Source organism: Martes martes (genome assembly GCF_963455335.1).
Source record: "Martes martes genome assembly, chromosome: 12".
NCBI lineage: Eukaryota > Metazoa > Chordata > Mammalia > Carnivora > Mustelidae > Martes > Martes martes.
The window spans coordinates 17,626,524-17,646,636 of NC_137900.1; the positions used below are offsets into that span (position 1 = coordinate 17,626,524).

Here is a 20,113-nt window from a genome sequence, read left to right on the forward strand (position 1 = left end):
AGAATTTAGTGATTCATCACTCACATGTAACACCCGATGCTCGTTGCTAGTGCCCTTCTTAATTCCCACTTATTTAGCCCATCCCCCACTCACCTCCCCTCTAGCAACCCTCAGTTTGTTCTCTATGTTTAAGTCTTTTATGGTTTGACTCCCCTTCCCCCCCCCTTTTTTTTTTCACCCCTTCACTTATGTTTATCTGTTTTGTTTCTTAAATTCCACGTATGAGTGTAGTCATACGGTATTTGTCTTTCTCTGACTGACTTCCTTGGTTAAATTTATTCTTAGGTATTTTATTCTTTTTGCTATAATTGTAAATTGGGTTGTTTTCTTAATTTCCCTTTCTGCTACTGCATTATTAGTGTGTAGAAATGCAGTAGACTTCTGTATATTAAATTTGTATCCTGCAACTTGATTGAATTTATTTATTAGTCTTAACAGTTTTGGTGGAGTCTTAGGGTTTTCTGTGTAGAATGTTGTGTCATCTACAAACAGTGACAGTTTTACTTCTTTTCCAATTTGGATGCCTTTTGTTCTTGCTTAATTGCTCTGGCTGGGACTTCTAATACTGTGCTGAATAGAAGTGGCAAGAGTGGGCATCTTTGTCTTTTTCCTGATCTTAGAGGACGAGCTTTCAGTTTTTAACTGTTGAGCATGTTGACTGTGGGTTTGTCATATCTGGCCTTTATTATGTTGAGGTATATTTCCCTTATACCTACTTTCTTGAGATTCTTTATCATGAGTGGATGGTGAATTTTGTCAGATTTTATATATGTTTCTGTACACAGATATGTAAAAACACATACTATATACCTAAATAGTTCCTAGATTATTCTTTAATAGTGGGAGTTTAATGGGATGTTATCTAACCACTTCAGTATTTTCCATAGCTAAGTCCTCCTGAGTTTGAGTTATTTATTTTTTAAATTGCTTTAGAAATTTTTTTTGTAATAGGATTTTTGTAGAGTAAAGATACATTGGCATGAATATAAATAAAAGCAGTTTGTCTTTTAATAGGACAGCTTGAGGAAGGGCATTGTCTATCGAAATATTGTTCCGGAAGGTTATGATTTTGGTAAGTATGTTTTATAAAATAAGTGCAATTAAAATAATCCATATAAATTTTAGATGAACATTGATAATGTCACTGTAATGTTTCATGTTAATTTTGTCATATAACTCAAGTTATTTATATATGCACAAAAACCAGTTACCTGTTCTATGCCATTCATTGTTGGGGAGCTTTTTGCTATATTTTGAAACTATAGGAAAGAAAAGTGTCCAAGAGAGGATATAATGTGGTAAATCTCTAAGGATTATTCAGTAATAATTATGCTCTTTTAAAGACCTTTTACGTGCAAATACAATTTAATAAGGCTAGTAGCTGCTATAGTCTGTAGTGTGATCTTACTGTTTTAAAAATACATATTTAAAATTTTTCTTCTTCTTTCTTTTTTCTGGTTCCAGATTTTCCAAAATGAACATGTAATACTTTTATAATCACAAATGAGTTAACTAAAACTTCAAATTGAAAGGAGTACTATTTTTTTCTACCCTATAGGCACTCAATAAATACTAGTCGATGAATGGATAAATTATTTATTGGATTTGGTTGTCTGATGTCACCTACCAGTGATTCTTTTCTGTATTCTTCTACCTTCATGATTATACTTTTTTAATTACCTGTCGTGGCTATTTTTTTTTTTTAAGACTTATTTGAGAGAGCTCACATGTGCACAAGGTGGGGGGTGGGCACGGAGAGACAGAGGGAGAGAGAGAGAATCTGGAGCCGACTCCCCATTGAGCATGGAGCCCCAGGCTACTGAGCGTGGAGCTCAAAGCTGGCTTGATCTCACCACTTAAGATCATGACCTGAGCTAAAACCAGGATTTGGGTGCTCGTCCAGCTGAGCCAGCCAGACACCCTTGAAGTGACTCTTCCTGTTTTCACTCTTGAAACCAGTTCAAAGTCATGCAATAGGTATTTTATTTTCTAGATTTTTTTTTCCCCCTGAAAGGAAACATTTGTAACAGATGAGATTATGTATCGTGTGTGTTGATGATTCTCCTGTCTATCACTTTAGGTTTGACTGATTTCTCCTTTGCCCTACTATCATTTCCTGCTCCGTTAGTGAGGGTCTGATGAGAGAGAAACTACACAATAATTTGAGCAGGGGAAGTTTAATATAAAGAATTACTATCACAGGATTGGAGTGACAAGGGGTTGGCTAATAGAAAGCAGAGAACTCTAAGGAATACAGGAATAATAGAAGGAACTGCCCCTACCCTGGGACTAAGATAGAGTGCCCAAAAAACAGGGTCTGTCTGCCTCAACACTGAGATCTAGACCTTGTCGGCAAGGACATGACCAGGGCTCACGGACTGCTGGGAAAAGTCTATGTGGTGCCATGCCACTAACTTGTTGGAAATTTGCCCTCAGGAACTTCAGCATTTCTCGTGGGGAGTTGTCTCACAGGAGGCACTTCACTGCAAAATTGCAGGTAGGGTGCTGGGAGAATTTGCTGGCTGCTGCTGGCTGCCAGGCACCTCAGCAGGCAGGTGCTGAAGACCTCTGTCATGCTTCAGGGGCTGCCTTCTGTAGGGGCCATTTGCTAGCATCCGGGCTGTGGAAAAGTCCTGGCACTGTAGGAGTCTGTGGAATGAGCCCATTAGAACCAGGAACTCCCCTGCAGTAGCTCTCCAGTGTCCAGCTTTATGCTAGCTGCTAAAGAAAAAAATAAAGGGCCCAAATCTAGTTTTTAGATTAAGCAGTGAAGGATGGATTTAGAATTCACAGCCAAATTGATAGTTGGTATATACCTTCTGGAGAGGGAAGGACTGAAGCTTTTTTTTTTTTTTTTTTCCTTTTTTAAAAAAGATTTTACTTATTTGTCAGAGAGGGAGAGAGTGCAAGTAGGGAGAGTGGCAGTCAGAGGGAGAAGCAGACACCCCGCTGAGCAAGGAGTCCAATGTGGACTCGATCCCAGGACCCTGGGATCATGACCTGAGCCAAAGGCAGATTCTTAACCAACTGAACCACCCAGGCGTCCCAGACTAAAGGCTTTTGTTTGTTTGTTCTTTATTTAATGGGAAAGACAACAGTTTATTTATAGGCTGAGATCAGAATGATCTGTAGAGTATGAAAAACAAATGAGCAAGAGAGAGGACGGATAATTTCTTTATGAGATATGAGTGAAAGGGGATAGGGTCTTATGTCCAAGCGGAGTGCTTTGCCACACAGAGGAACATGATTAGTTCATTTGTAAGACAGATTTTAGGTATAAGAGAGAAGTCCTTCTTCTAGTAGAAATGGTAATAGTAGTGTATGGAATTTCTCTTACGAGCGGTTATTTTTTAATACCTGAGGTGTGGGGGTTTCTGGAGGGAAGAGAGGCTATGAAATAGTCATGTAGGTAAATAGGGGAGTGAATTCACTAGAGTGGTGCTCTCAAAGTATGGTTCAGACTAGCAACATCAGTATTACTTGGGAACTTGTTAGAAATAGAAGTCCTAGGGCCAATTCCAGACATACTGAATCAGAACTTCTGAGAGTGAGCCTTGGCAATCTGTTTTAATAAGCTTTCCTGGTGATCTTGATTAATGACAGATTTGAGAGCTGCTGCGCTAGAGTAGGGGCTGGGCAGTTCTTTTTTTGTTTATTTTTTATTTTTTGGTAAAAGGCCACATAGTAAATAATTTTCAGTTTTAAGGCCATATATAGCCTTTGTCACATATTTTCCTGCGTTTCTTTTAAACAACTCTATAAAGATAAAGCTGTAAAAATCATTCCTAGTTTATTGGTTGTACAAAAACACGCTATGGTATGCATTTACTTAAACTGGACTGGACTAAATGTATGACTGCCTAGCAACAGTGAGTACCTTTGGGTTTTATGACATTACAGTGAGACCAGTCTGTGTGATAGTGTACATTTTTGTTTTGTTTTGTCTTTCTAACCAAATCGAATTTCTCAGGTAGTTTACAGATGTAGAGTAAATGGAGAGGGTTTTTATCCAGAATTAGAGTTTTGCTGGTAAGTACTGACAAAGTGAGAAGACAGAGGAGTGAAAACTGAATGCAGGGAGATGATTAAAATAACTGATTATAGAATTTTAATAGGGTAGAGAGGGACCTGAGGACATGAAACGAAGGTGAAAGACAGAGAAATGATGAAGATTAATGAATGGTCCGCCCCACAGGACCTGAAGTTTCATTATTGGAGTACTGGAGAGCTAGGTGGTGGTGGTGGTAGGAGAGTTGGATACTTGAGACTGAGTTTATGGAAAGGTCTAGCATATAGGAATGATAAGATCTAGTGGATGAAATAAGGGTGGAGAAATCCAAGGTTCTGAGAGGCTATGGTTTTGGAAGGATTATTTGTATGTTGAAATCACTCGGAAATTAAGAGTTGCCAGGAGCTAAAATCAGACGTAGGAGAGGTTGTAACCCAGGGATGGATAGAGATTGCAGCCAGGGAGACTATAAGGGATTGTGTAGTCTTGTATGTAACATAAGAAAGCTGGGGGAGAGGAGTCATTTTATCTTCAGATAGTGGTATTATTGCTACGTACATACACTTTTTTAAACTTTTTTTTCTTAAAAGATGTATTTATTTAGAGAGAGGGTGTGGGGGGAGACACAGAGGGAGAAACTCAAGCCAATTCCATGCAGGTCCCAACGTAGGTCTCCATCTCAGACCCTGAGATCACTACCTAAGCCGAAACCAAGAGTTGGACCCTTAACTGATTGTGCTTCCTAAACTCCCCTAGACTTTATTTTACTATTTCCTTCTACTTAGGTATATATAAATTTTTCTTATTTTTCACTGTATAGTGCTTTATAGATGTACCATGATGAATTTAACCATTCTCCACTTGCTGAGTATCTTCTTGTTCCACTCAGGTTCAGAGTATATCTGAATGCTCAGTGTGTAAAAAAAAAATTAAGTGCTGTGCCTCGGGAATGATTAAAACAAGAGGGACATACTATGTTTTTTATAGATTAGCTTATAATTTAGTAGTTGATATTAGTATAGATTCAGCTATTGTTTGTCTCCCCCTGCAAGAGTTCTCTTTTTGAAACTAAATATGAAGGGTTGAGTTTAATCCATTTTAGATTATGGCTTGAGCCAAGAAGGTTATCCTGGGTTAACTCACTCATCTCACTCCTCCTTTTGCAAGTTAAAATGGGGCAGATGGATATATAGAAACTGATCAGAAATTCAGACATTATAATTCTATAATAGAAGTCAGTGATCAAATAAATCTTTTCTCTCTTAGCACTTTTAATGTAATTCCTTTAAACTGTATTTTTGTTAAGATTATTACACTGTTGGGGCACCTGGATGGCTCAGTGGGTTAAAGTCCCTGCCTTTGGCTCAGGTCATGATCCTAGGGTCCTGGGATCGAGTCCTGCATCGGGCGCTCTGCTTCAGTGGAGAGCCTGCTTCCCCCTCTCCCTCTGCCTGCCGCTCTGACTACTTGTGCTTTCTGTCTGTCAAATAAATAAATTAAAAAAAAAAAGATTATTACACTGTTCTTGCCTTTTAGAGTTTGTTCCTGCTTTTAAGGATTATGTTGATATTTTGAGGGGGAGTTAACTTAGGCTTCATTTACTTAAAGAAAATGTAACTTATAGGTAGGAAAAAGATGAAAAGAATCTTGTTCCTTAATTAAATGGCAGTTCATCTGACCAAATTATACCAATGTGGAAATCTGGGAAAGTAAGAAGAGTATAAAAAATGAAAATCAGTATTTTCCACTTCATCCCCTTTGTACTTTGGGACTCTTGAAATATAACTCAGTTTAACTTTTTAAAATTTATATTATTTTTCAGTGTTTCGCCCCATATCTGCTAATGCCAAACTTCAGATGAATCGGCGATCAGATTTTGACTTCTCTGCCCCCAAGATAAACCTGGAAGTTGAGTTACATGACATCGCAATTGAATTTAATAAACCACAGGTGATTTTTTTTAATGAAATTATAAATTGTGAGTTATAATTTGATAAAAGCAGAACTAAGATTTTAAATGTATTTCAAACACAATGTTACATGGTAACATTTCCTTTAGAAAGTCAATAATTTAACTTTTTTAACAATTGAACAAAAAATCTGAAACATTTAAGAGCCTTAATTTTTTCACCCTTCAGTATTTCAGTGTTATGGAGCTTCTTGAATCAATTGATATGATGACGCAAAATCTGCCATACAGGAAATTCAAACCTGATGTACCTCTTCACTATCATGCCAGAGACTGGTAAAATGACTAACTTTTTTTTTTTTAATTGAGGTATAATTTGACATATTAGTTCCAGGTTTATAATGTGGTGATTTGATATTTGTGTATGTCATAAACTGATCACCACAATAAGTTTGGTTAAGGTCCATCACCATATATAAGGACAAATTTTTTTCTTTAGAACTTTTAAGGTATCTTAGCAACTTGCAAATATGCAGTAGAGTATTAACTATTATGACCATGCTGTATATTATATCCTTACTACTTGTTTTATAACTAGAAGTTAGAACCTTTTAATCCCCTTCACCCATTTCACCCAGTGCCTATGCCTCACCTCTGTCAACCACCAGTCTGTTTTCTGGATCTATGAGCTCAGTTTTTTGGTTTTTGTTTTTTAAGATACCATATGTAAGTGACATCATACTGTGTTCTCTTTCTCTGTCTGATTAATTTCACTTGGCATAATGTCCTTCAGGTCTATCCATGTTGTCATAAATAGTAATATTTCATTCCTTTTTATGACGAATAATATTCTATAGTCTATCTATATACCGTATTTTCTTTATCCATTCATTCATTGATGGATACGTAGGTGGTTTTTGTATCTTTACTACTGTATTTAAATAAGCTGCATTTACTATCAGGGAACATATATCTCTTTGTGCTAGTATTTTCATTTTCTTAAGATAAATACTCAGAATTGCTTGATCTAAAAAAATTTAATTTATAAAATATAGTTTAAAAGTGAATTTATTGATTTTAAGAATTTTTTAAGATACTCTTTAAGGGCAGTTTCAGATTGTCATTTGATTTATGGCTTTTGCTTATTATGTTAATAAAATTGATTTAAGGGATTTAAAAAAACTTAAAAATGGAGATACTATAATACCATTATTTAACTATATTTTTAGGATTATTAGAAACTGTATCCTAGTTTGTGTTTGGCAGTGTCTTTTTAAAAAAAAAATGTAAACTTTTGCATTAGATATTTTAAAGCTATGTGATTAAAGTTGAAAATCGGGTTATGATTTTACTCATTCTAAAGTACAGCCCCTTTTTAAAATTCAGAAGTCTTGTTATTCCATTTATGAAGCCCTTGTTTTCTAGAAGTTGCAGTTACTCTTTCAGTTGACCTTTAATTACTGTTCAGGTGACTAAAGTGCTATTTTCCAAGTAGTACTTCAATAGTCTTTCTGTAGAGCTGTATTTTTTGTAACACAATTCAGTGATTTTGCTTGTTTTTACTCAGGAAAGAGGTAAGATTAATAATTAATGTAGTCTTGGTACGAACAGGGCTGGGAAAAATCAAGTGCCTCGGTAGTCCACCATTTCCATAGTCTCTGTACTCTGTATGCTGTTTTGGAGTAGAAGCAGTTTTGTATATCATACTGTTGGCTTGATGGTGTTAAGTGTGGGGTTTTGTTTTTGTTTTCTCACTAGGTGGGCTTATGCTATACATGGTATTCTTGAAGTGAATGTCTGCCCCCGGTTACGGATGTGGTCATGGAAGCATATTAGAGAACACAGACAAAAAATGAAGCAGTATAAAGAGCTGTATAAAAAAAAGATAACAACTAAGAAGCCAGCTGGTGAAATTCTCATCTCTTTGGAGGTCAGTATATTTAGAAAATATTGAATATTTTGTACTATATAATTCCTCATAATTTGTTTTAATCTTGATTGGACCGTTTGCTTTCACTTAGACTTTTTCGTACTCCCGTTCTTCCCTTCAGTTGGGTGATAGAAGCTCTGGTGATACTCTCATGTGACCTGTTGGAATTTGAGATTATTCTCAATCTGGAGAGATTTGAGTTCATGCAAAAAGTAACTTGAAGCCTCACATTATGATTTTTTTAACCTCAAAACCTAAAAAGCGTTTGCTATATTGATTCCAATCTTTTCTGTGTCAGTTTCACAGCCTTATACTACCTGTCATCACTCCACTTCCCTTGTTACCATCTGATGGCGGTGATTAGATAAATTTCTTGTCTTTTGTACATGCTGTGCTTATACTTGTAGCCAGGTCCCTCTGTCTTTCCTCATCTCTGTTTATTCCAGTTTTACTCACTCCTAAAGCTCTACGTAAGTCCCATCTCTTACGTGAACTTTCCTGAATTTTCTACCCATACAGAATCCCTTTTCTCTTCATTCTTGGGCCTTTCTAGTCTTTACCAGCAACTTCACACTTCATTATCTGTCTTGAGAATTTCCTAAATACTGGTCTTATCTGTTAGCATTATGTTATATTCTAGAAGGGATTGTTTTATGGATGGATGATGTTTAGTTTAGGGAGACTGAGGGGAGAGTCTCTTAAAATTAATGTAACCATTCTGAATCTAGGTGAGTTTTCAATTAGGAGCTCCCTAAAGATTGACTTTTATTTTTGTTTGAGGTAAGAGACTTTCTGCAGACCTAGACTGTTAGGAATGCTTGGGTTGAGTGTCTTTTGGGATGGTTACAGATTTCCTTAATTTTTTTTTTTTGAGGGGGGATCTTTTTTGATCTTAACCTGAATCCTCCAAGTCTACTGAATAGTAGAACCCTGAGTAAGTTGTTTTCTAGATAATAATAGATCATGGTTGCTTCTGTTAGGGGGAAAAAGATTTTAGCATGAAGCTCTAAAAAAAAAAGTAATCATGGAAATAATGTAATATGATGAAAGATTTAGTTTATCTCTGTTAGTTTATTCAGTAGCCATAAAAGCTTTAGAAAGTACAGAATTTCAAAACAAGTTTTAAGTGTATCTAGATATACTTGGAATATATTAAAGATGACACACCAACTGTGCATATAATACGAAGGATTTAGAATTACATTTTTAGTTGAAAGTGACACTAATGTGTTTATCCTCAGTTGTAGTTAGAACCCAAATAAAAGTCATTTTAAACAATGCCTATATGGTATCTTTTAGTATGGGTCTGTGAATCTTAATATGACACCTATATGCATGACATGTATGATTTCTTCAGGAAAGTTACTTCATCATTACTAATTTCCAAGCTGACATATATAAGCACTGCTTCTTAGAATTTAAAAGCAGTATTATGTTGATGGTTGATCTGTTTTTTGCTTCCTTTTATGTCTTTCCTTACTACAGCAGTTTGTTAGATTATAAATTAAAATTTTATCATTTTTATCTTTCTATTGACTATATAAAATTATTCATTTAAACACACTTTTGTTTATATTTTAAGGAGTTGGAAAAGACCTTGGATGTATTTAATATAACTATATCAAGACAGCAGGCAGAAGTTGAGGTAATCCCAGATTATCTTTCAATCGATAAAAATAAATCTAGATTCCATGTAGATTTAACAGATGCAGTGATATTGTTAGTGTTTGGCTATAATATACTGTTTCCTAAAAGGGGTTCAAATTTGCTTCTTTGTGCTATAAGAAAGATTAACTTGATGTTTTGTTCCATACATTTGAATTAGGTCCTCTGGGGGAAAAATTCTTGCTAAGTAATTTGGCTAAATAATAATTCTTGCTAAATAATTATCAAACACTGAGTTCATAAGAAGGTGAAAATCCAATCTTTGGGTGGGGCAGCGGGGTTGTGTGGTTATGGTGACCTTAAGACAGTAGTGCTCTCTACTTGGAAATCCTAAATTACGTTTGACTTACGTTGCATTACTTTGTTTTGTTGTCTGTTTGTATATTGTTTACATTTTTTCACTGGAATAGTTTAATTTTGTAAATGTCATTTTTCTTTCTCTTTAGGTTGCTAAATAAAGGATAATTTGTTATTTATTTGAAAATTTATCCATTTTAGGTAAAGAAAGCTGGATATAGGATTTTCAGGGAAGGAGCAAAAGATTCAGAGGAAAACAAAGGATGGTTTAGCTGGCTGTGGACTTGGTCAGAACCAAAAAGTAAAGAACAACCAGATGTTAAGCCTGGAAGTAGGTCCATTTCATTTTGTAGTAGTGCAGTTAGTCATTAGGTTAACTTAGTGCAGTTAAACATCAGTTGCGAAAATAAAGTTTTGCAGAAAATTTTCTAACTAAAATAAACATTATGACCATATATACGTATTATATGTAATTTATTCTTATCTATAAAATTACTATTAAAACATTGTGCTTGTATATGTCAAATAAAAATTAAATTTTTTATCTTAATGTTTACAAAAGAGCTTTATGCTCAGGATTTAATAAATTTGTAAATTCCCAAGGGTATAAACTATTGGAAATTTTTGTTGAAATTGTTTCTTGGAAAGATTTTTGTTTCCTTACTAAATGTTTAAGATCATAGCTTTGGAGACATAGGGGCTCAAGTTTATATCCTAGATCGGTCACTTACTAGCTGTGTAGCCCAGGCAAATTATTTAAATTCTCAAAACCTCTATTTTATCATCTGTAAAATGGGAAATTATAATATTAGTGTTACTTACTTTGTATGCTAAGCATGTTGCTTAGCAGAATACCACTAAGTGCTTAATACAGGTAGTTATTTTTTGAGCTTGCTTAATCCAAATACTTAGAAATTTCTATTGCTAAATTTTCATTTTAGTAGTTTATATTTTTGGAGAATAATCCTTCTAAAATTGCCAGTGATATCCTAACATTCAGTGATTACCACTTTTTTCTTTTTCTTTTTTTTTTAAATAAAAGTTTTTTTAAAAGTTTCTTAAAAGTATAAAAAGAGAGTTAATTTTGCCAGTTTGTTAAAAGCAGCTAAATTATAGGTTAGTTTTATCTTACCAGTTAAGAATACAAAATGCTTCTTTATGATTATAGTTCTTGAAGAAATGTTGACATCTGAAGAAAAAGCTTTACTCTATGAAGCAATTGGCTATAGTGAAACAGCAGTTGATCCAACCTTGCCAAAAACAGTAAGATGTTTTCTTGCCTTATATCTTAGAGTTTAATGGTAGATATGCCTATTTTTAATGCTTTCAGAAATGTTACTGACTACTCTGTGAGCTTTGTTTAGTTGGTACATGTTATATTTATTTTAATTTCCAAGGTGTGAATAAAAATTGCCCTTACTTTTTAGTGTTTATATGGTGATTCTTTAATATATAAAGGGTTGTTTTTAAAGTATTTTTTGGTTATTGGAAAGAATAAGCTGTGAAGAAGAGTATTTGTTGTCTTTATACACACACACACACACACACACACACACACAAAATACATATATAAATTTCATTTTATTTTTCTCAATATATTCTAGTTTGAAGCCATGAAGTTCTTTGTTCACTTGAAAAGTATGTCTGTTGTTCTAAGAGAAAAACGAGGGACACCTGAGCTGTTAGATATTGTAGTAGAAGAATTTAGCACTTTGATTGTGCAAAGACCAGGAGCACAAGCCATTAAGTAAGTATTTTTCTTTTACTGGGAAGTAAACATTTCATCATAAGGTGGGAAATTAGATTACAGTCTTACAGTATTTTGTAAGGGTACTATGGTTTAATGTATCCTTACGTATTGTTAGGAACTTAAATTTTGGAATTATTAAAAATAATACTGGTTCAGTAGAAAACTATGCTAAGGAAATGTAGAGGGACACTGAAGAATAAAACAGAAATGCCAGCAATCACCCTATATAAACGAAACCACATCAACAGTTTGTTTTTTATCTGGGAGTATCTTTATTTCTTTTGTTTTTAAAAATAGTTTTATTGAGATATAATTAATATACCATGCATTTCGTCCATTTAAAGTGTACAACTCAGTTGTTTATTACACTTCTGGTGTCCTATGCCAAATTCACAATGGTATATTTATAGAGTTGTGCAACAATTACCATTATCTTATTTTCTTAATTATCTTAATTCTAGTACATTTTGACAGCCTGAAAAAAGAAATCCTATACCTTTAAGCTTTTTCGCAGTCACTCCCCATTCTCCTTTCTCCCCCGTGTATGGCAACAACAAATTTACTTTCTGTTTCTAAGAATTTGTCTTTTGGAGGCATTTCATATGAGTGGAATCATATAATGTATGGCCTTTTTTGTCCAGCTTCTTTCACTTAGCATGATATTTTCAAGGTTCATTTATGGTATGGTGTGAATTAGTATTTTATTTTTTTCTTTTGCACAATAAGATCCCACTGTAGGGGTATACCACATTGTGTTTGCCCATTCATCAGATGATGGATATTTGGTTTGTTTCTGTTTTTTAGCTGTTACGAATAATGTTGCTCTGGATATTTACAGACAGTATTTTGTATGGACAATAAGACTTAAATTTTCCTGGGTATGCACTTAAGAGCAGAATTATTTCCTCATATGGTAACTCTATATTTAACTTTTGAGGAGGAATTGCCGGATTGTTTTCCAGAGAGCTGCAAAATTGTATATTCACACCAGCAGTGTATGAGATTTCTTATTAATTGATATCCTTGCCAACACTTAACTGTCCTTTTGAATTACAGCCATCCTAAAGGGTGTGAACGGGTATTTCATTGTTGTTTTAATTTGCATTTCCCTGATAGCTAACAGTATTGAGCATCTTTTCTTGTGCTTATTGGTTTCTTCTATATATATTCTTTAGAGAAATATATAGTAACTTACTTTGCCCATTTTTAAATTGAGTTGTCTTTTCATTCAGTTTTAAGAGTTATTAAGAGTTCTGTATATATTTTGATGAGAATCTTTTATTTCATAAGAAATTCATAATTGTTTTCTCTCATTCATTGTTTCTTCTCAGTTTTTTGGAGGTATTCTATGCCAGATATTTTTGGTTTTGATGAAGGTCCAGTTTATTTTTTGTAGTTGTTGAGGCAAAGACTTCTTGAGTCTTTGCCTAACTCAAGGACACAAGATAAATTCCTGTGTATTCTTGTGAGAATTTTACATTTTTGTCTCTTAAATTAGGTTTATGACCCATTTTGAGTTAATATTTATATATGGTGTGAGTTTGGGGTTCAACTTGATTCTTTTGCATGAGATTATTAATTTGTCTTAGCAACATTTGTTGCAAAACCTTATTTTGCATTGAATGATCTTGATAACCTTCATCAAATAGTTTACCATAAATGTAAGAATTTATTTCTGGACTTTTTTCTATTCCCATTGATCTTTACAACCTTCTGCCAGTAGTACCCTGTGTTTATTACTCTAGCTTTGTAGTAAAATTTGAAATCAGAAAGTTTATCCTCCAGTTTTGTTTTCTTTTTCAAGATGGTTTTAGCTCTTCTGATATTCTTGAATTTCTTTGTATCCATTTTTGCCAAAAATTTCAGCTTAGATTTGATAAGGATTTTGTTGAATCTGTAGATCAATTTTGGGTACTGACATTTAAAAGGCATTGTCTTAAAACGCATGAATATTGGATGCCTTTCCAGTTATTTAGATCTTCATTAATTTCAACAGTGTTTTATAGTTTTCAGAGTACAAGTTTTGTATCTTTTTTTGTTATGTATATTCTTATGTGTTTTATTGTTTTTGATGCTGTATGGGAGGAAAGAATTTTCCACAACCCCTTTTGAGTGCCTGGCTGTATCTGAAAATTAAATCTGACAGATAGGTTAACAAGGGAGAAGTGTACAGATTTATTTAATAAAAGTTTAACAAAAGAATCTTTCTAATGAAATGAAGATCCAAAGAACCAGTTAGACTAGAGTATGTTAAGTTTGATGAAGAATGTACAGTTGGGGAGGAACATGATAGGTCAAGTAGTGTAAGGTAAGTATGGTAGACCGGGGGAAACTTAGCAAGCCCTGTTTATTAGGACTCTTCTCAGTTTATCTTTGTCTTTAGAGATAAGGATGCTTTTCTCCTCTAGCTATAGGGAGGGCACCTATTATGTGAAGGTTTTATAATCTGTTAGGGGAAGGGGAAGGGGAATATTAGAGTGACCTTCCTGCTTCTGCTGTTTTCTCATACTCCTTCAATTTAAAAATACTCACTATACGAAGGTGCCATATTTTGGGGGCAATGGGTCCTGATCCCCATCAGTGCTTACAAGTGGCATCATGTTCTTAATTCCATTTTTGGATTGTTGATTACAAGTGTGTAGAAGTACAATTGATTTTTGTATAATGATCTGTTACGCTGCAATCTTGATAAATTTAATTACTTCCAATAGTTTTTATTGAATTCCTTAGGATTTTCTGCATATAGGAGCATTGCATCTGCAAATAGAGATAGTTTTACATCTACATTTCCAATGTGGACACCTTCTCTTTCGTTTCTTTATTGCCCTTATTTGAACCTTCGGTACCATGTTGAATGGAAGTGGTCAGAAAGGGTATCTTTTTCTAGTTATTTACCTTAAGGAGAAGTGAATATGATGTTAAATGTGGGTTTTTCATAGGTGCCTTTTATCAGTTTTAAGAAATCCTATTCTATTCCTAGTTTGTTGAGTTTTCGGCTTTTTTTTATGTTGTTGTTGTTATTTTTCTTGGTATGAAAGTTTGTTAGATTTCATCAAATGCGTTTTCTGTGTCCCTTAAGATGATTGTGTATTTTTGTTCTTTATTCTTTTGATTTATGGTATATTCACCTTAATTAGTTTTTCACATGATAAAATAATGGTGTATTCTTTTGACTGTATGTTTAATCTTTTTTACATACAGCTGGATTTGGTTTGTTGGTGAGGATTTTTATGTCTGCGTTCGTAAGAGAATACTGGTCTATTGTTTTTTTGTGATGGCTTTGTCTGTCTGTTTTTTTGTATTAGGGTAATACTGTCCTTATAAAATGAGTTGGGAAGTATTCCCTCCTCTTTGGAATAGTTCGTAAAGAGTTGGTATTGAGTCTTCATTAAATGTTTGGTTGTAGAATTCACCAGTAATATCACTGGGGCCTAAGCTTTTCTTTGTGGGAAGCTTTTAAATTATTAATCTGTATGTGTCCTTAGGTCTGTTGACATTTTTCTGTCCCCCCCACCCCCCAGTTCAGTTTCTTTTCAGGAATTTGTCCATTTCATTTAAGTATTTAGGTGGTATAATTTGTTTTAATATAGTTGTTTGCAGTATTACCATGTAATCTTCTTTATGTGAGGTTGGTAATAATATATTTTTAAAAATATTTAATTTTTTTGAGTCTTCACTCTTGCTTCTTAGACTAGTTAAATGTTGTTGATCTTGTTTTCAAAAAAAGAGTTTTGGTTTTGTTTTTGCTATATTTTTTTCCATTCTCTGTTTTATTAATTTATTCTCTAACCTTTATATTTTTAAAATTTTTCTTGCTTTAGGCTTAGGTTACTTTGCTTTTTTCTAGTATCTTTAACTGGTATGATAGTGATTTGGGAATTTTCTTTAGGGAATGTATGCATTTGCTAATTCATTAATTTTATTTTAATGACTTTTCTTTATTGGAGTAAAACTGACATCATAAAATTAATCTTTCTAAAGACTACAATTCAGTGGGATTTAATATATTCATAATGTTGAATAATCACCACCCCTACCTAGTCAAAATATTACCACAAAGTGAAATGCCATACTCATTAAGAATCACTCCCCTCCTCATGGCCCTTGGAAGACACGAGTCTGCTTTGTTTTTGGATATGTCATAAAATGGAATCATACATTATGGGACCTCTTGTGTCTGGTTTATTTTACTTAGCATAATGTTTTCAAGGCTCTTCTGTGTTGTTGTGTATATCAGAATTTCATTCCTTTTTAAGGCTGCATAATACTCCATGGTATGTATTTACCATATTTTGTTTATTCTATTCATTTGTTCTATGGAAATTTGAGTTCTTTGTACCTTTTGGCTATTGTGATAATACCACGGTGAATATTCAAGGGTGTGAATTTGAGTACACATTCTTTTCCTGTGTACCTAGGAATGGAATTTTTTGAGTCATAGCATAATTCTTTTTTTAACTTTTTTTTTTTTTTTTAAAGATTTATTTATTTGACAGACAGAGATCACAAGCAGGCAGAGAGGCAGGCAGAGAAAGAGGAAGGGAAGCAGGCTCCCTGCTGAGCAGAGAGCCCGATGCGGGGCTTGATCTCAGGACCCTGGGATCATGACCCGAGCTGAAGGCAGAGGCTTTAACCCACTGAGCCACCCAGGCGCCCCTTTTTTTAACTTTTTGAGGGAGGGCCAATGTCTTTTTCTCAGAGCTGAATCATTTTACATTTCCATTAGCAGTGTACAAGGATTTCAGATTTTCCATCTTCTTGCCAACACTTATTTTCTTGTGTGTGCCTTTAAATTATAGCTATTCTTGTGGGTGTGAAATGTGTTTTCTCATTGTGTTTTTTTGTATTGCCTTAATGTCTATTGATATTCAACATCTTTTCATATGGGTGTTGACTATATACATCTTCACTGGGTCCATTTTTTTAATTGGGTTATTCTTTTTGTTGAGTTGTAAAATTGGTTATGCTTTTGATATAATATCTTAAGAAGGTTTCCCTATGTAATATAATTTTGGTATAGTATCTAAGAAGGTTTGCCTAACCCAAGATTATGGAAATCTAGTCCTGTATTTTCTAAGTGTATTATACTTTCAACTCTTATATTTAGGTTTATGATCCACAATGAGTTAAGTTTTGTAAATGGTATGGACAGTGAGTACAATTTTATTCACTTGTATGTGGATATCCAGGTGTCCTAAGACCACTTGCTTAAGAAATTATTTTTCTTCATTGAATGATCTTGTTACCCTTCTTGAAAATCAGTTGGCCAGAAATGTATGGCTTTATTTCTGGACTCTAAATTCTATTTCCTTCCATTCTATAGACTCATTCTGTCTATCCATATGTCAGTTCCACACTGCTTTGATTACTGTAGCTTTGTAGTAAATTTTGAAATTGGAAAGTGCAAGTCTTCCATCTTGTACTTTTTCAAGAATATTTTGGATATTTGGATCCTTTGCAAATCCATATGAATTTGAGGATTTGGCTTTTCACACAAAAGCTGCTTTGAATTTGATAGGGATTACATTGTATGTATAGATTTTTTTAGTAGTATTGCTATCATAACGGTAGTAGGTTTTCCAATCAATGAGTATAGATATCCTTCCATTTATTTAGGTCTTTCTATGTTTCTTCCAGCATTATTTTGTCCACTGTTCAAGTCCTTTTTTGGTTAAATATTTTTGGATGTTAATGTGATGGAGTTGTGTCAATTTCCTCTTCAGTTTATTCATTGTAGGTGTATGGCAACATAGTTGATTTTGATATGTTCATCTTGTGCCTTGCAACTTTGCTAAATTATTAACTCTTTTGTGTGTGTGTGTGTGTGTGTGTGTGTGTGTGTGTGTATCCTTTGGGATTTTCTGTATACCTTTGATCCCTGAAAAACATGGGTTTGAACTGCATGGGTTCATTTATCTATGGTTTTTGTTTTTGTTTTACAGTACTGCAAATGTATTTCCTTTCCCTTATGATTTAAAAAAAAAATTTTTTTCTCTATTGTAAGAATACAGCATAAAACATACCACAAAGTGTGTGTCATTGACTGTTAATGCTACCGGTTAGCCTTCTCATCCATGGTAGGCTATTAGGAATTTGGGGAGACAAAAGTTATATGTGGATTTTTGACTTTGCAGACTGTCATTGCTCCAACCCCTGTGTTGTTAAAGTACTAATGGTATGTAGAGTGATGTCATCCATGAATAGATTTTCACTTTTTCCTTTCCAATTAGGTACCTTTAATTTCTTTTTCCTGGCTAATTACTTTGGCCGGAACTTGTAGAACAGTGTTGAAAGTGAACATCCTTCTCTTGTTTATGATTTTGGAGGGAAAGATTCGTCTTTTACCAGTGAGTATGATTTTAGTCATAGGTTTGTTTGTTTGTTTTTTAAAGAATGCCCTTCTGTAGGTTGAGGAAGTACACTTGTATACTTGTATTCCTAGTTTTTGAAAATTTTTTTAATGATTTTGGAATTAAAAAAAAAATTTTTTTTTGCATCATTTGAGATGATCATGTGACTTTGTCATTCTATTAATTGTTTTACTGCTTTTCTTATTTGCAACCACCATCGAATAGATTCCTAGAATAAATCCTACCTGGTCATGATGTATGATCTTTTTAATAGGCTGTTGAATTTGGTTTGCTAGTATTTTTTTTAAAGATTTTATTTGTTTATATGAGACAGAGGGAGAGTGCGTGTACATGAGCCAGGTGTGGGGGTGGGAGGCATAAAGGGAGAAGGAGAAGCAGACTCCCCACTGAGCAGGGAGCCTGACACAGCTTGAGCCCAGGACCCCAGGATCATGACCTGAGCCAAACACAGTTGCTTAACTGAATGAGCCAGCCAGGCACCCCAGTTTGCTAGTGTTTTGTTGAAGTTTTTGCATCTATCCTCATAAGGGATATGGGCCTTTAATTTTGTTTTGTTTTGTTTTTCTCATAATGTTTTTCCCTATCTTTGGTATTAGGGTAATTCTGGCCTCAGAGAATGAGTTAGGAGGTATTCCCTCTTCTGTTTTCTGGAAGAATTTCAGAAGGTTTGATACTAATTTTTTTTTTAAGTGTTTTGTAGAAATCACTGGTGAAACCATCTGGTTTTGGACTCTTCTTTCTTTGTTGGGAGGTTGATTACTTTTGGAGGTTGATTACTGATAACAGTTACCTTACTAGTTATAGATCTGTTCTGATTTTCTGTTTTCTCTTGAGGCAGTTTTTGTAATCTTTTTGTTTCTAGGAATTTGTCCATTTCACTTAGGTTATTTATTTTCTTGATGTCCTGTAATTTATGATACATTTTTATAATTACTTTTATTCTTTAAAGGTATGTAGAAATGCCTTCAGTTTCATTTCTGACTTTAGTTATTTGCATCTTTCCTCCTTTTTTTTTTTCTTAGTCTAGGTAAAGGTTTATTAAGTATGCTTATTTTTCAGAGGCAATTTTTTTGTCATTTTCTTTTCTCTATTTCATTTATCTCCTTTCTAATATTTATTTTATTTCTGTGAGCTTTGGGTTTAGTCTTTTTCTTTTCCCAATCATTGAGGTATAAAGTAAGGTTATTAATTTGATATCTTTGTTTTTTTAATGTAGTTACTTACAGATAGAAATTTCCTTATGAGCGTCACTGTGGATACATCCCTTGAGTTTTGTCATGCTGCATTTAATTTACATTCATTTCAAAGTATTTTCTAATTTTCCTGTGATTTTTTTTTTGACCTCTATTTATTGTTTAAGAATATTTTATTCAGGTGCCGAATATTTGAGAAACTCCCAAATTTTGCTTCTGGAAATTTACCAGAAACTTTGGAATTTACCTTCAAGATTTCCAGCTTTAATGCCATTAGATTGGAGAGGATTTTTTGGTATACTTTCATTCCATTAAGTTCTAAAGACATGTTTTGTGGCCAAAAACACGTTGTTTCTTGGAGACAGTTATAGTGCCTGTACTTGAAAAGAATGTATATTTTGCTGTTGGGTGGAATGTTCTATATATGTAATATATAATTGGTTTGTGTTTTGTTCAGATTCTCTATTACTTTATTGTTTCTTGGTCTAGATGTTCTGCATTTGTTGAAGATGGTATATTGAAGTCTCCAAATATGCAATTGTCTATTTCTCTCTCCAATTTTGTCAATGTGGGATTCATATTTATAACTGTTATATCTTTGAATTTACCCTTTTTATCAATATTAGTGAACATTTTTTGAATTAAAGGCTATTTTGTATGATGATTTTAATGTAAACACTCTATTCTCATTTGGCTACAAGTTGCATAGATTCTTTTTCCATCCCTTCACTCTCAGCTTTTATGTCTGGATATGAAGTGAGTCTCTTGTGTACAACATACTGTATCTAGTTTTTTCATCTGTTCTTCTGGTCTCTATCTTTTAATTGGTGAGTTTAATAGCATTGACATCGAAAGTCATTACTGTTAAGGAAGGATTTATGCCATTTGTTTACTGTATGTCTTTATACCTTCCCCCTCCACCCCAGTTCCTCCAACTCTGCCTCCCTTTTGTTTGATTTCTTTTTGATTCCATCCACCTTTCTTTTTCT

The 20,113-nt window shown here is 33.9% G+C and overlaps 1 protein-coding gene across 2 annotated transcripts in view; it reads left to right on the forward strand.

The window, feature by feature from the left end:
- The window catches only part of VPS13A (vacuolar protein sorting 13 homolog A), a 236,683-nt gene that overhangs the window by 36,281 nt on the left and 180,289 nt on the right, over nucleotides 1-20,113 (forward strand). For both annotated transcript variants that reach the window (XM_080820523.1, XM_080820524.1), the window contains exons 10-17: nucleotides 1,015-1,072; nucleotides 5,832-5,959; nucleotides 6,148-6,254; nucleotides 7,677-7,848; nucleotides 9,431-9,493; nucleotides 10,012-10,141; nucleotides 10,979-11,073; nucleotides 11,415-11,557. In XM_080820523.1, the coding sequence (XP_080676649.1) occupies nucleotides 1,015-1,072; nucleotides 5,832-5,959; nucleotides 6,148-6,254; nucleotides 7,677-7,848; nucleotides 9,431-9,493; nucleotides 10,012-10,141; nucleotides 10,979-11,073; nucleotides 11,415-11,557 (896 nt within the window). The remainder of the gene's footprint in view (nucleotides 1-1,014; nucleotides 1,073-5,831; nucleotides 5,960-6,147; nucleotides 6,255-7,676; nucleotides 7,849-9,430; nucleotides 9,494-10,011; nucleotides 10,142-10,978; nucleotides 11,074-11,414; nucleotides 11,558-20,113) is intronic.